The 12,062-nt window shown below is 48.8% G+C and overlaps 2 protein-coding genes across 2 annotated transcripts; both read right to left on the minus strand.

The window, feature by feature from the left end:
* Positions 1 to 1,995: 1,995 nt before the first annotated feature.
* LOC132225270 (nucleoside diphosphate kinase A 1-like) lies at positions 1,996 to 2,695 on the minus strand. The gene has a single exon (XM_059680570.1). It carries the CDS (start codon positions 2,634 to 2,636, stop codon positions 2,238 to 2,240), a length of 399 nt encoding a protein of 132 aa, XP_059536553.1. The 5' UTR covers positions 2,637 to 2,695; the 3' UTR covers positions 1,996 to 2,237.
* A 6,345-nt stretch (positions 2,696 to 9,040) lies between these two features.
* On the minus strand, positions 9,041 to 10,996 carry SOWAHD (sosondowah ankyrin repeat domain family member D). Its single transcript, XM_059680569.1, has one exon. It carries the CDS (start codon positions 10,587 to 10,589, stop codon positions 9,621 to 9,623), a length of 969 nt encoding a protein of 322 aa, XP_059536552.1. The 5' UTR covers positions 10,590 to 10,996; the 3' UTR covers positions 9,041 to 9,620.
* Positions 10,997 to 12,062: the final 1,066 nt, after the last annotated feature.

A 12,062-nucleotide genomic window follows, 5' to 3' on the forward strand; every position in this document is an offset into this window, starting at 1 on the left:
CTCTTAGTAGTTAAATTTTTGGAGAGTCAAAAGTGGTACGCGGATTTTCAGCTGTGCAGGGGTAGGTGCCCCTAACCTCCTCATTGTTCAAGGGTCAGTTGTATTTAGTTTGAGATGGCTGTGAGACTTCCAGTTGGAGATGTCCAATAAACAGTTGGGTTGTGGATATGCAAGTCATGAGAGAACTGGAGGTAGCTGTGGGGTGAAGGGAGGGGTTTTATTTTGATCTGGGAGTGACAGATTGTTTGCATAATGACTTGAAGTACAGAGAAAAAGAGGGACAGGTAGGAAGACAGGCACATTCAAATAGTCAGTGGATCAAAGCTCCCTAGGGTTGGGAAGGGATGAGTCAGAACAAGACCAGGGATTTTGTCTTATAGAGCAGAGTGAAGGAGTTAAGAGTTCAGACTCTGGTGTCAGACTGTCTGGCTTGGAACATTTGATTCTATCACCTTCCAGCTGTGAGACCTTGGGCAAGTCACTTACACTCCCTGAGTCTCAGTTTCCTGGACTATAAAATGGGAAAATTGCCCTGGCCAAGTAGCTTAGTTGGTGAGAGCATCATCCCCGATATGCCAAGGTTGTGGGTTTGATCCCCAATCAGGGCACATATAAGTATCAGCCAAAAATAAATAAGTGAAACAACAAATTTCCCTTCCTTCTTCCTTCCCTCCCTTCTCTCTCAAATCAATCAATCAATCAATTAATAAAAAATAAATGTATTTATTTACTGGGGATCAAACCAGCGACCTTTTGGTGCATGGGAGGACACTCAACCAACTGAGCCACACCAGCCAGGGCCTCCTTAGGCTCCTCTTGACTGTGATAATGTCTCAGACTGTCCTTGTTTTTGACGACCTTGACAATTTTGAGGGGTACTGGTTAAATATTTTGTAGGGTGCCCCTCTATTGGATTTTGTTTGATGTTTTTCTCATGATGAGACTGAGATAAGTTTTAGGGAGGAAGATCACAGAGGTAAAGTGCCATTCTTTTTTTTTTTAATATATTTTATTGATTTTTTACAGAGAGGAAGGGAGAGAGACAGAGAGTTAGAAACATCGATGAGAGAGAAACATCGATCAGCTGCCTTCTGCACATCTCCCACTGGGGATGTGCCCGCAACCAAGGTACATGCCCTTGACCGGAATCGAACCTGGGACCTTTCAGTCTGCAGGCCGATGCTCCATCCACTGAGCCAAACCGGTTTCGACATAAAGTGCCATTCTTATCAGATCATATCAAGGGTACATATAATCAACATGATTTGATACTGGCCTGTTCACCTGGCTCTAGTAGTGTTGGTCAGGTTTCTCCACTGTAAGGTTACTCATTCTTCTCCCTTCCCAACTGTACTCTTTGGAGGGAAGTTACAATGTGTAACTCTCTTAAAAAAAAAAACACACATTGGCCCTGACTGGTTTGGCTCAGTGGATAGAGGGTCGGCCTACGGACTGAAGGGTCCCAGGTTCGATTCCGGTCAAGGGCATGAACCTTGGTTGCAGGCACATCCCCAGTGGGGGGTATGCAGGAGGCAGCTGATTGATGTTTCTCTCTCATCGATGTCTCTAACTCTCTATCCCTCTCCCTTCCTCTCTGTAAAAATCAATAAAATATATTTAAAAAAACAAAGAAACAAAAACACACATTGAATTTATTGGGTGACATTGGTTAATAAAATTATATAGGTTTCAAGTATACAATTCTAGAATTCATCACCCCAAGTCATGTAGCTCTCTTTAAGGAGTGGGGAGTTACACTCCCCACTTTAACAGAGGAGTATCTCCATAAATTATTTGGAATTTTTCTGCTTGGGAGATTTGACTCTGTTTCTCTATTTATTTGTTTGTTTATTTTATCATTTCTTTATATCAAAATGGACTTATGGATATTTATTTTATACTTTCTGTTATAATTTATTACTTCTCTAGCCCTAGAACTAGCCATTGCTCCAAGGAGCCAAGGAATCTTGTTTCCTTTTTTTTTTTTTTTTTTTAGGGTGAAACATTTTAATCTGACGGTAGCATATAGCACTGTACAGGGAACACTCACAGCTCCAAGAGTGTCCCTCCAGATTAGAAGGAAGTTCTCAGAGATAAGTAGATCAGCTACAGTCTGGTTCCCTGCCGTGGGAGGGAGAGGAAATGGAGTGGGGAAAGCACTGTGGGCAGCTTTCACGTCACTTGTAGATCCAGTTCTGAGCATAGCTCTTGTAATCTACAAGTTCCTCGGGCCGAAACTACAAGCCAATCTCCTTCTCTGCACTTTCCACGGAGTCACTGCCATGGATAATGTTCCTTCCAACTTGGATACGAAAGTCCCCTCGGATGGTCCCAGGTTTGGAGTCTGCTGGGTTGGTCTCCCCAAGCACCACTCGGCCTATCTTCACAACATTCAGCCCCTCCCAGACCATGGCAACCACTGGCCCTGAGTGCATGTATTTCACCAGGCCCCTAAAGAATGGGCGGTCCTTCAGGTCGATGTACTGTTCCTTGAGAAGGTCTTCCGAAGCCTGCATGAATTTCATAGCAACAAGACGGAATCCCTTCTGCTCAAAACGCTTGATGATCTCTCCCACAAGCTGGTGCTGGACCCTATCAGGCTTGATGGCAATGAAGGTGCGCTCACTGTTGGCCATGGTCCCTTCCAGCTGTTGGAGCTCCTACTCCACCTCCGGTCCTCCACCAATCTTGTTTCCTTTTATTGAGGAATGTTATTAGGTGTGTTCCATCTGAATAAACTTTAATCTGATCACAAACTTATCATCTTGGAATAATATGGTTGCTTTGTTTTCATGGATTTTTAAAAAAATATATATTTTATTGATTTTTTACAGAGAGGAAGGGAGAGGGATAGAGAGTTAGAAATATCGATGAGAGAGAAACATTGATCAGCTGTCTCCTGCACACCTCCTACTGGGGCTGTGCCCACAACCAAGGTACATGCCTTTGACCGGAATCTGAACCTGAGACCCTTCAGTCCATAGGCCGATGCTCTATCCACTGAGCCAAACCGGTTAGGGCAGTGGTTCTCAACCTTCCTAATGCTGCGACCCTTTAATACAGTTCCTCATGTTGTGGTGACCCCCCAACCATAAAATTATTTTCGTTGCTACTTCATAACTGTAATTTTGCTACTGTTATGAATCGTAATGTAAATATCTGATATGCAGAATGTATTTTCATTGTTACAAATTGAACATAATTAAAGCATAGTGATTAATCACAAAAACAATATGTAATTATATATGTGTTTTCCGATGGTCTTAGGCAACCCCTGTGAAAGGGTCGGTCAACCCCCAAAGGGGTCACGACCCACAGGTTGAGAACCGCTGGGTTAGAGCAACATGGTTGCTTTTTGTATGAGTCAGGGTTCAATCAGAGAGGCAGGGCCAGCAGAAATATATATATTAAGTGATTTATTGCAAAGAATTGGCTTCTGCAATGATGAGGCCAGACTAGGCAGATTGGGAATTAATAGTGCAGGCTTTCAGGAAGGGCATACTGGTCCTCACAGGTGTGGGTGGTCCCCAACTGGGACTGTAGCCTAGCCAAGTGACATAGCTCTTTGTTTCTGTGCTTTTGAGGTAAAATCTATGATTCTATTTTCAATCAATACCTATTAATTGAACACCTTCCATCTACCAGGAACTAAGGATACTGTGGTGAATAAGACAGACTTGGTCCCTGTCCTTATGGAAGTTAAGTCTAGTGGGGGCAGGGGAGATATTAATCTAATAACTGCTTGAATAATTTCAAGTGTGTTAAAGACTGAAGAGCAGATCAGGTGTGGTGCTAACCTTGCCTGAGGGGAGGGAAGACTTCCCTAAGGAGGTGACATTTACTTTTTTTTTAATACATTTTATTGATTTTTTACAGAGAGGAAGGGAGAGAGATAGAGAGTTAGAAACATTGATGAGAGGGAAACATCGATCAGCTGCCTCCTGCACATCTCCTACTGGGGATGTGCCCGCAACCCAGGTACATGCCCTTGCCCGGAATCGAACCCGGGACCTTTCAGTCTGCAGGCCGATGCTCTATCCACTGAGCCAAACCGGTTTCGGCAGGAGGTGACATTTAAACTAACATCTGAAGGATAAGGGGGAATGAACCAGGTGGGAGGGGGTAGGGGAGGCAAGGAATAGAGGGAAGAGTGTTTCTGGAGAGGGAACAGCATGTAGGAATCCCAGAGTTCAGAAGAACATGGCTCTTTTTAGGAACAGCAAGAAGGACTGACTGTGTGTATGGAGTAGAGTGAGGAAGGGTGAATAGAGAAGGGATGAAATGACTTAGGGAGAGAATATAGAGTGAAGAGAAAAGTTTCTGGACTTCAGCTTGATAAACACCAGTGATTAGAGCTATAGGAGGCCATGGAAGACTAGAGAAGAGGGTTTCAAGGAGGAAGAAGTAACCAACATTGACTAGTGGGGCCAAGAAGTGAACTAAGATAAGGACTTGCATTTGGCAGATGGAAGTTCATCATAGGCAACCTTTGAGGAAGCAATTGCACTGGGATGATGGAGGCAAAAACCAGAATGCATAGAGTTGAGAAGCGATTAAGAGGTGAGGACGCCCTGACCAGTTTGGCTCAGTGGATAGAGCATCTGCCTGTGGACTGAAGAGTCCCAGGTTCGAATCTGGTCAAGGGCATGTACCTTGGTTGCGGGCACATCCCCAGTAGGGGGTGTGCAGGAGGCAGCTGATCGATGTTTCCCTCTCATCGATGTTTCTAACTCTCTATCCCTCTCCCTTCCTCTCTGTAAAAAATCAATAAAATATATTTTTAAAAAAGAGGTGAGGAAAGCCCTAGCTGGTACCTCAGCTCGTTAGAGCATTGTCACGATAGGCCAAGGTTGTGGGTTCAATCCTTGGTCAGGGCACCTATAAGAGGCAACCAATGAATGCATAAATAAGTAGAAGAATAAGTCAATGTTTCTCTCTCCCTAAAATCAATCAATAAAAAAGGAATTAGAAAAAAAGAGGTGAGTAAAGAGGGGAGGAGACCTCTTTGAGAGGCTTGGCTGTGAAGAGAAGAGAGTCATAAGATTAAGCCAGAAGGCTGGGGGGAAACTTGAGCCTGTTTATCATCCAAAGAGCCTCAATAAATATTAGTCACTCAATAAATGTTACTGCACTGAACTAAATTGAGGGTGAGCTTGAAGATACAGGAAAGGGATTGAAGGAATAAAGCCCTTGGAGGAGATGGGTTGACAGCATGAGTTACATCTTGAAAGTAGACAGGCATGCTCCTTCATTAAAATAAACGGAAATAGAAGACATGGAGGCTGAGTGTGGAATGTAGGGTATGTTGGCTGGAATGGGAGGAAGGCATTTTCACAGATTATAGGGTCAGGAGATAACGGACTTGTATACTTTTATTCTCTTCAGAGGATTTCAGGTTTAGCTCTGACTCCAGTTTATTATGTTTTAAAAAAAATACATTTTTATTGATTCCAGAGAGGAAGGGAGAGGGAGAGAGGGACACATTGATGAGAGAGAATCATTAATCGGCTGCCTCCTGCATGTCCCCTGTTAAGGATCAAGCCTGCAACCTGGGCATGTGCCTTTGGCCAGAATCAAACCTGGGACCCTTTAGTCCACAGGCTGATGCTCTATCCACTGAGCCAAACCAGCTAGGGCCCAGTTTATGATTTTATCTGGAAACAATATCTAACTTATTTATTATTTGATGGGCACTTATTAAGTTGCTGCTGTTACTTCTATGGGCCTAGAACAAGGTGAGGCAGCTTGTTACAATTGTGCCTCAAGTAAAAGAATGTAGGTTGTGAAGAACATCAGCAGAGGAACCAACATCTCCTTTGAGGAAAAGCCACTCAACTGGCACAGGGAGGAAATAACTTGCGAGCAATGCCGACACATTTTAGAGGTGGGATACAGGTAACCACAAGATCCTTCCTGGACTAGGCTAGCAGGTAAAATAGTTTCACCACAAAAGCCTGCTGTGAGCCTTTCAATTCTGCCAAACAATAGCTGTTGTTTCCTATTTCTGTGTGTCCTGCAGGTACTAGACCTTGCAATTATCTCCAATCCTCAGAGCAAACCTCAAGGGAGATTGTATTGTTCCCATTTTGCTGATAAGAAAATTGCAACTGAGAGAGACAAGTGATTTGCTCAAAGCCGCTAGTTAGCAGTCAGGATGGAACCCAGGTTAGGCTGAGAGCTTTTCCCTACCCCAGTGGTTTTGAATTTTGCTCCAGGGACGCCCCTATGTTACTGTCTAAGACAGAGGCAGGGGGTGGGGAGCTCAGCAACCTAGTCTCAATTTGTCAGTTTTACACCTGGGGCTTCAAAATAAGATTTATTAGATCAAAGTCTATTGAGAAGAAAGAGAAATTTGAAAGCCACTGACCTCTATGGGGGTCTTTGAACTTCTCTGCTGAAGCATGACTTTACTTGAAGGTTTTCTCCAGAAACATTGCTTGTGTGATTCATTTTCCCCATCATCTAGCACATCCATCCTCAACATGACTGGCAGAGTGATTTTGGTAAAACCTCATGTTTCTCCTCTGCTTGGAAACCTTCCATGGCTCCTAGGTACCTTAAGTGAAAACCAATGTTCTTCTTTTAGTATGATCTATGAGACCCTCAGCGATCTGGACCCCCACCCACTGCTCCAGCTTTGCCATTAATTACTCCCTAGCTCCCACCTTCCTGCCAAACAGGCTGACCTACATTTCCTGGTACTTGGTGTACCGGCCCTTACACACTCCACTGGCTCTGCCAGGAGGCCCCTCCCCCTTCACTGACCATCTCCCACTCACCCATGCCTCAGATCAGGAATTACCTTCTTCCCTGAAAGCCTTTCCAGCACCTTGCAGCCTGGGCCAAGGCCCTGCTCTCTGAGCAGCACCCTTCCCCCCATGTTTACACCTCACAGCCCTACTTCCCATCTCCTTTTTCCTCTGCAAGCCCCACTAGAATGCAGATTCGCATCATCTGCTCAACTCCGTTTTGCTTCCCAGGAAAGAAGTTTCTCAGGGAATTTATCCTTTCTCTTGGGGTAAGCATACCAGTCTTGCCTCGAAAAGCATACCAGAAATGCCAATGGCTTGATGTTAGGCATGGAGAGTTTTCAGAATGGGAGTACGTCCCCTGCAGCCAAACCTCAATTTTACATGGAGGAGGTAGGCTAGGCAATATCACATGATGAGAAAAGTCTGTGGGGAAAAATAGCTGACTACAGGAAAAACTATAGAAACCCACTTTCAAATCTTCTAGCTGACTTGGTTTTCATTTTGGAAAGAGCAAGGCGAATGCTCATCTCAGGTCCCCAAATCTGCTAATAGTTAAGACGTTTAGATTCAAACTTAGCCTATGGGGAGGAGACTACTGATATAAGTGTCCTTTGAATGTTGGGCAAAGGCACATGCTAATCTTCCCTCCAAGCCAGGAACCGGCAGACTCAGCCATGTGGCAGGAAGGCTCTGCCCTGGCAGCCTTCACCAAGCCCAACCCACCTTGGCAGTTGTCAAGGGGGAGGTGGTGGAACAGAAACTAAAGTCTTGCATCAGTTAGCCAATTTGTATCTATAAAATGGGCACAAAAGCCCTAGCCGGCTTGGCTCAGTGGATAGAGCATTAGCCTTTGGACTGAAGGATCCCAGGTTCGATTCTGGCCCGGGGAACATGCCTGGGTTGCCAGCTTGATCCCCAGTGGGGGGCGTGCAGGAGGCAGCCAATCAATGATCCTCTCTCATCATTGATGTTTCCATCTCTCTCTCTCCCTTCCTCTCTGAAATAAATAAAGAAATATATTTTAAAAAATAAAGTATGCTTTAAAATAAATGGGCACAAAAGATGCAGGGGAGTTATGCCAGCTGCTGATGCCAAATGCCAGTAGCCAGGAATAAATATGTTTAAGGTGCCATTCCTAGAGACCTGGGACAGGCTGAAAACACCAACAGGAAGGGTTTGGATCATTTCATGGGTGAGAAGAATCTAATGGGTTTTTTAAGGGAAGGTGGGATTGTTTGGGGGCACAGAGTGGGTAGTAAAAAAGGGCAAATAGGCCCACTAGGCAGGCAGAGATGGAAATCTGAATGAATGGGCACACGGTGGTTTCTGTATTCTGTAGTGACTCAATTTCTCCCTCGTGTTTAAGGACTGAGATGGGAGGGCTTCGGACACACCAGTCCATTGCAAGGGCTCCAGGAATGCAGCACTATTTTTTAAAATATTCTCTAAGGCAGCATGCATATTTAGAAGCTTTTTTCTTTTACCACCCTTCTTCCCCCTATACACAACTCTAGGCTCCAACTGCTTTTCCCTCCTCTCAGTTCGAGTTAACTGTGCTGTATTCTGCTCAGTTTGTCTGGGAACAATTTTTCAAACTACAGCTTATATATTAAGTGTAATTTAAAAAAAGCAAATGATGCCCTAGCGGTTAGGGCCTAGCCAGTTTGGCTCAGTGGATAGAGCGTTGGCCAAAGGGTCCCACATTTGATTCCAGTCAAGGGCACGTATTTGGTTGCAGTCTCTTCCCTGGCCTCAGCCCTGGTTGGGGCTCGTGCAGGAGGCAACCAATTGATGTGTTTCTCTCACCGATATTTCTGTCTTTCCCTCTCTTCCACTTTCCCTAAAAATCAATGGAAACATATCTTCAGGTGAGGAGTGAAAAAAAAAAAAAGCAAATGATGATGATTAAAGTCCTATCTCAGAAAAAAGTGCCAGTGGGTGTGTCTCACTGGAGGCCAGAAGTCCAGGTAAATGACATGACTCACCACAAATTATCAGAAATGTACGTCTGGAGGCTTTCCCCTTTTACTACCCTTCTTTCCCCTACACACAACTCTAGGAGGAGACTGTGCCGGAGCCCAAACCTAGATGCTCAAGAGCCCAATAGACTCAGAGTCAAGGTGAAAGCAGCTCCCTCAGTGCACAGCTCAGCCATTTGCTCTGAGAATGAGGCCCAGAGCCTGCCCTGGATCACTAGCTCCTGGCCATGGGTGGATGACCTCTTCCCTGCAAATGTAGGAAGCTTCCCCCACCTCAGTGGTTAATGAAAAAAAAAATCAAAGGACAGCTTTGTCATGTGAAAGGAAAACAATTCCACTTTAATATGCTTAAGAAGTCATCCGCGATACATTTGAAAAAGTACCAGTAAGGTCTGGTTGTCTCAGGAACAGGGAGCCAGGGGCTGACTCTGGCAGCACTAAGTGACCCCTTAGTAGCCAAGTCAAGCCTGCAGTTAGGCGCTCACTCTGCATCAGTGGTTTACAGTCTTAACTCATTCTTCTAGCAATAACCCAAAACTTCTGCCAGATCAGAAATGGCTACTGGAAGCTTAACTTTCCCTCTCCCAAGCAGGACCGCGATCCTGCCCCTAACTCCAGCTCCTTTTGGGACTGGGCTCCAGGACAGCTTGGTCTTTGCTCTCTCTTTGTTGGGGTGGGGGGAGGGGTGTGAGAGGACGCCTGGTCTCCATGTCTCCTGGCCAGTGACTGCAGGAGATTTGTGACAGGTACCTGAGACAGACCGGATGTGGTCTGCTCATTGCAGGCCAGCGCACTCGGCCGCATACCCCCTTCAGTGGAATCTGGGACAAGGGAGGACCGAGGCCTCGCCACAGTGGCGCGTCCCTCTGCACTCTCCTCTACGTAGCCCTCAACGGTCCTGGAAGAAGGGGAACAACTGGCGAAAAAAACCTTGAATTTGCGCCATCCGGCTGCCTGCTGAGTCCTTCTCCTTGCTGGGCAACGTCACCTCTCTCATCGGTGTCTCCGCGGCCGTCGCGCCCAGTGAGTTCAGAGTCCTTCGCAGCGTCCACCCGGTGGCGGTGGTGGCGCCACCGCTGCTGTTGTTGTTGGCGTTGTTCCGCTCACTGTCGCTCTCCTTCTCCCAGTCCTCAGCCCCCGACAGCTCCCGCAGGCTCCAGGGCGCGTCGGGCCGCAGGTAGTAACAGGCCCGGTGGCCGCTGTGGTCACGGCGCGTGGGGTCAGCTCCCAAGGCGCCCACCAGCACCTTGATGACCAGGTAGTGGCCCTGCAGAGCCGCCAGGTGAAGGGGCGTGAGGCCGCCGCTCCCCGGGACGCTCACGTCGAGCTGCAGCCCCCGGCGCTGGGCGAATTCGTGCACCAAGATGAGCTCCTCGTGGCGCCCGTGCTTGGCCAGCCAATGCAGCACCGTGTAGCCGGTGATCGGGTCGCCCCGTAGGAGCAGCCCTGGCTCGGCTTCCAGCAGCTCCCGCAGCGCCTCAAAGCGGCCCTCGGCGGCCGCCAGTATCCACGCGTGCTCCCGGGGCTCCAGGCACAGCCTGCCGCTGCCCGCTCCGTTCGACCCGCCCGGGGACTGCTCCTCCGTGCGCCCCTCGGACTGCCACCCGGCGGGAGCTGCTCCCTGCAGCCCCAACAGCTCCCGCAGCATTCCCCGCCGGCGCCCCGAGCCCGCTCCGGAGTGCGTCAGCGAGCCATGCAAGGAGGCCTGCCGGGAGGCGGTGGCTGTGCCCCGGTACCTGCCGAGGCTGACGGCGTCCACTCTCGAGGGGCGGGGCTGCGGGGAGCTCCGCAGGCTGTGCGCGCTCCATGGCAGGGAGGCTCTGGGCGCCGGCGTCGCGGCTTGTCCGGGCTCGGCCATGGTCCTGCAGCTCCGCCGCCGCGCTCCGCGTTTCTAGCGTCCGCAGCCCTTCCCGGGCCCCACTAGGAGAGGAACTGGCGCTGGGGAAGGAAGCGGCTTGAGCAATTGGGCTCCGAGGGAAGAAGGGAGGGAGCAAATGAAGGGAGGGGAGAGAGGGAGAGAGGGAGAGAGGGCGAGAACGAATGAGCCGAGGGAGTGCCCCCGCGCGGGCGTGGGAGTGTGGAGGGGTCGCCCGGTGCAATGGGTACCGCCGCCACCTCCGCCTCCAGATTGCGGGCGGCCCCGCCCCAAATGCCCAGGTGAGCTGGGAGGCCCCGCCTCCCGGCCCGCGCGGGGGAGGGTTGCCAGCGGCCCCCAAAGTCGCCCGGAGCAGCCCAACTGCCCCAGCAGTCGTTCTCCGCATCCCAGCAGCTGCTGAGAGGAAGAGGTTCGAGGGCGCCCTCTCCCCGGAGGGCTGAGCTCGGCTGCCAGCCAAGGCTCCTGGGAGCTCGCTCCCCGCCCCCTTCCTTGGACCGTCCTTCTTATCTCCTCAAGAGTCTCCCTGTACTTTGTCCCCTAGCCGCCTTTGTCCCGAACCTAGCATTCACGAAGGCTGCCTGGCTACCCCATGTGACCCAGATTCGCCTGCTCTGCCCTTTGTGCTGCCGACCCTTCCCGCAGCGCCCAGAACTACGCGGGATTCCTGCAGAAACCCAAGACCAGGACCCAGGTAGACACTGTCCCGGAATGGAGAAGGGGTATTCCACTGTCCCACCCACCCGGGTCCCTGCTCCACCCTCAGAGGCTAGGGGAACGCCCTGCCCTCTTCAGAGATGTGTCCTGCTCTCTCCCTCAGGGACCTGCTGATTTCTGTGAATTCAGAGCTTAGGGGCTTTTAAAAGAGGATGATATTTTACCTTTGAACTCCTAACATTGGCCTCCTCTTTGCTCTTTCCTTCCCTCAATAAATGGTAGCTCTTGCCTCCTGTCTCCCCCCCCCCCCCATGTTATTAGGGAGTTCAGTCAGTGAGCAATTGGGAGCCATAGAAGGTTCTTGAGCCAGAGAGGAACACAGCTATGATTAAGGTGGTATTTAGGAAAATGATTATGGGAGAAGCAGAGGCAGGAAGTCAGGAGGCTGGTCCAATAGTGTAGGCCAAGAGGGGATGGAGGCTCACACCACTGGGCCTGACAGTGATGGAAAGTATCAGAGGCTTTTCCTCCTTGGCCCTCAAATATTGGGAATCAGTCCTAAATATTTTGAGCTTTCCTTCATGACAGCATTTGTAACCCTTTAAAAAAAATCCTCACCCGAGGATATTTTTCCATGGACTTTTAGAGAGTGGAAGAGAGAGGGAAAGACAGAGAGAAATATCGATGTGAGAGAAACACATTGGGGAGGAGCCTGCAACCGAGGTACATGCCCTTGACCAGAATTTAACCCTGGACCTTTCAGTCCGCAGGCCGATGCTCTATCCACTAAGCCAAACTAGC

This window comes from Myotis daubentonii, chromosome X (genome assembly GCF_963259705.1).
Source record: "Myotis daubentonii chromosome X, mMyoDau2.1, whole genome shotgun sequence".
Classification (NCBI taxonomy): Eukaryota; Metazoa; Chordata; class Mammalia; order Chiroptera; family Vespertilionidae; genus Myotis; species Myotis daubentonii.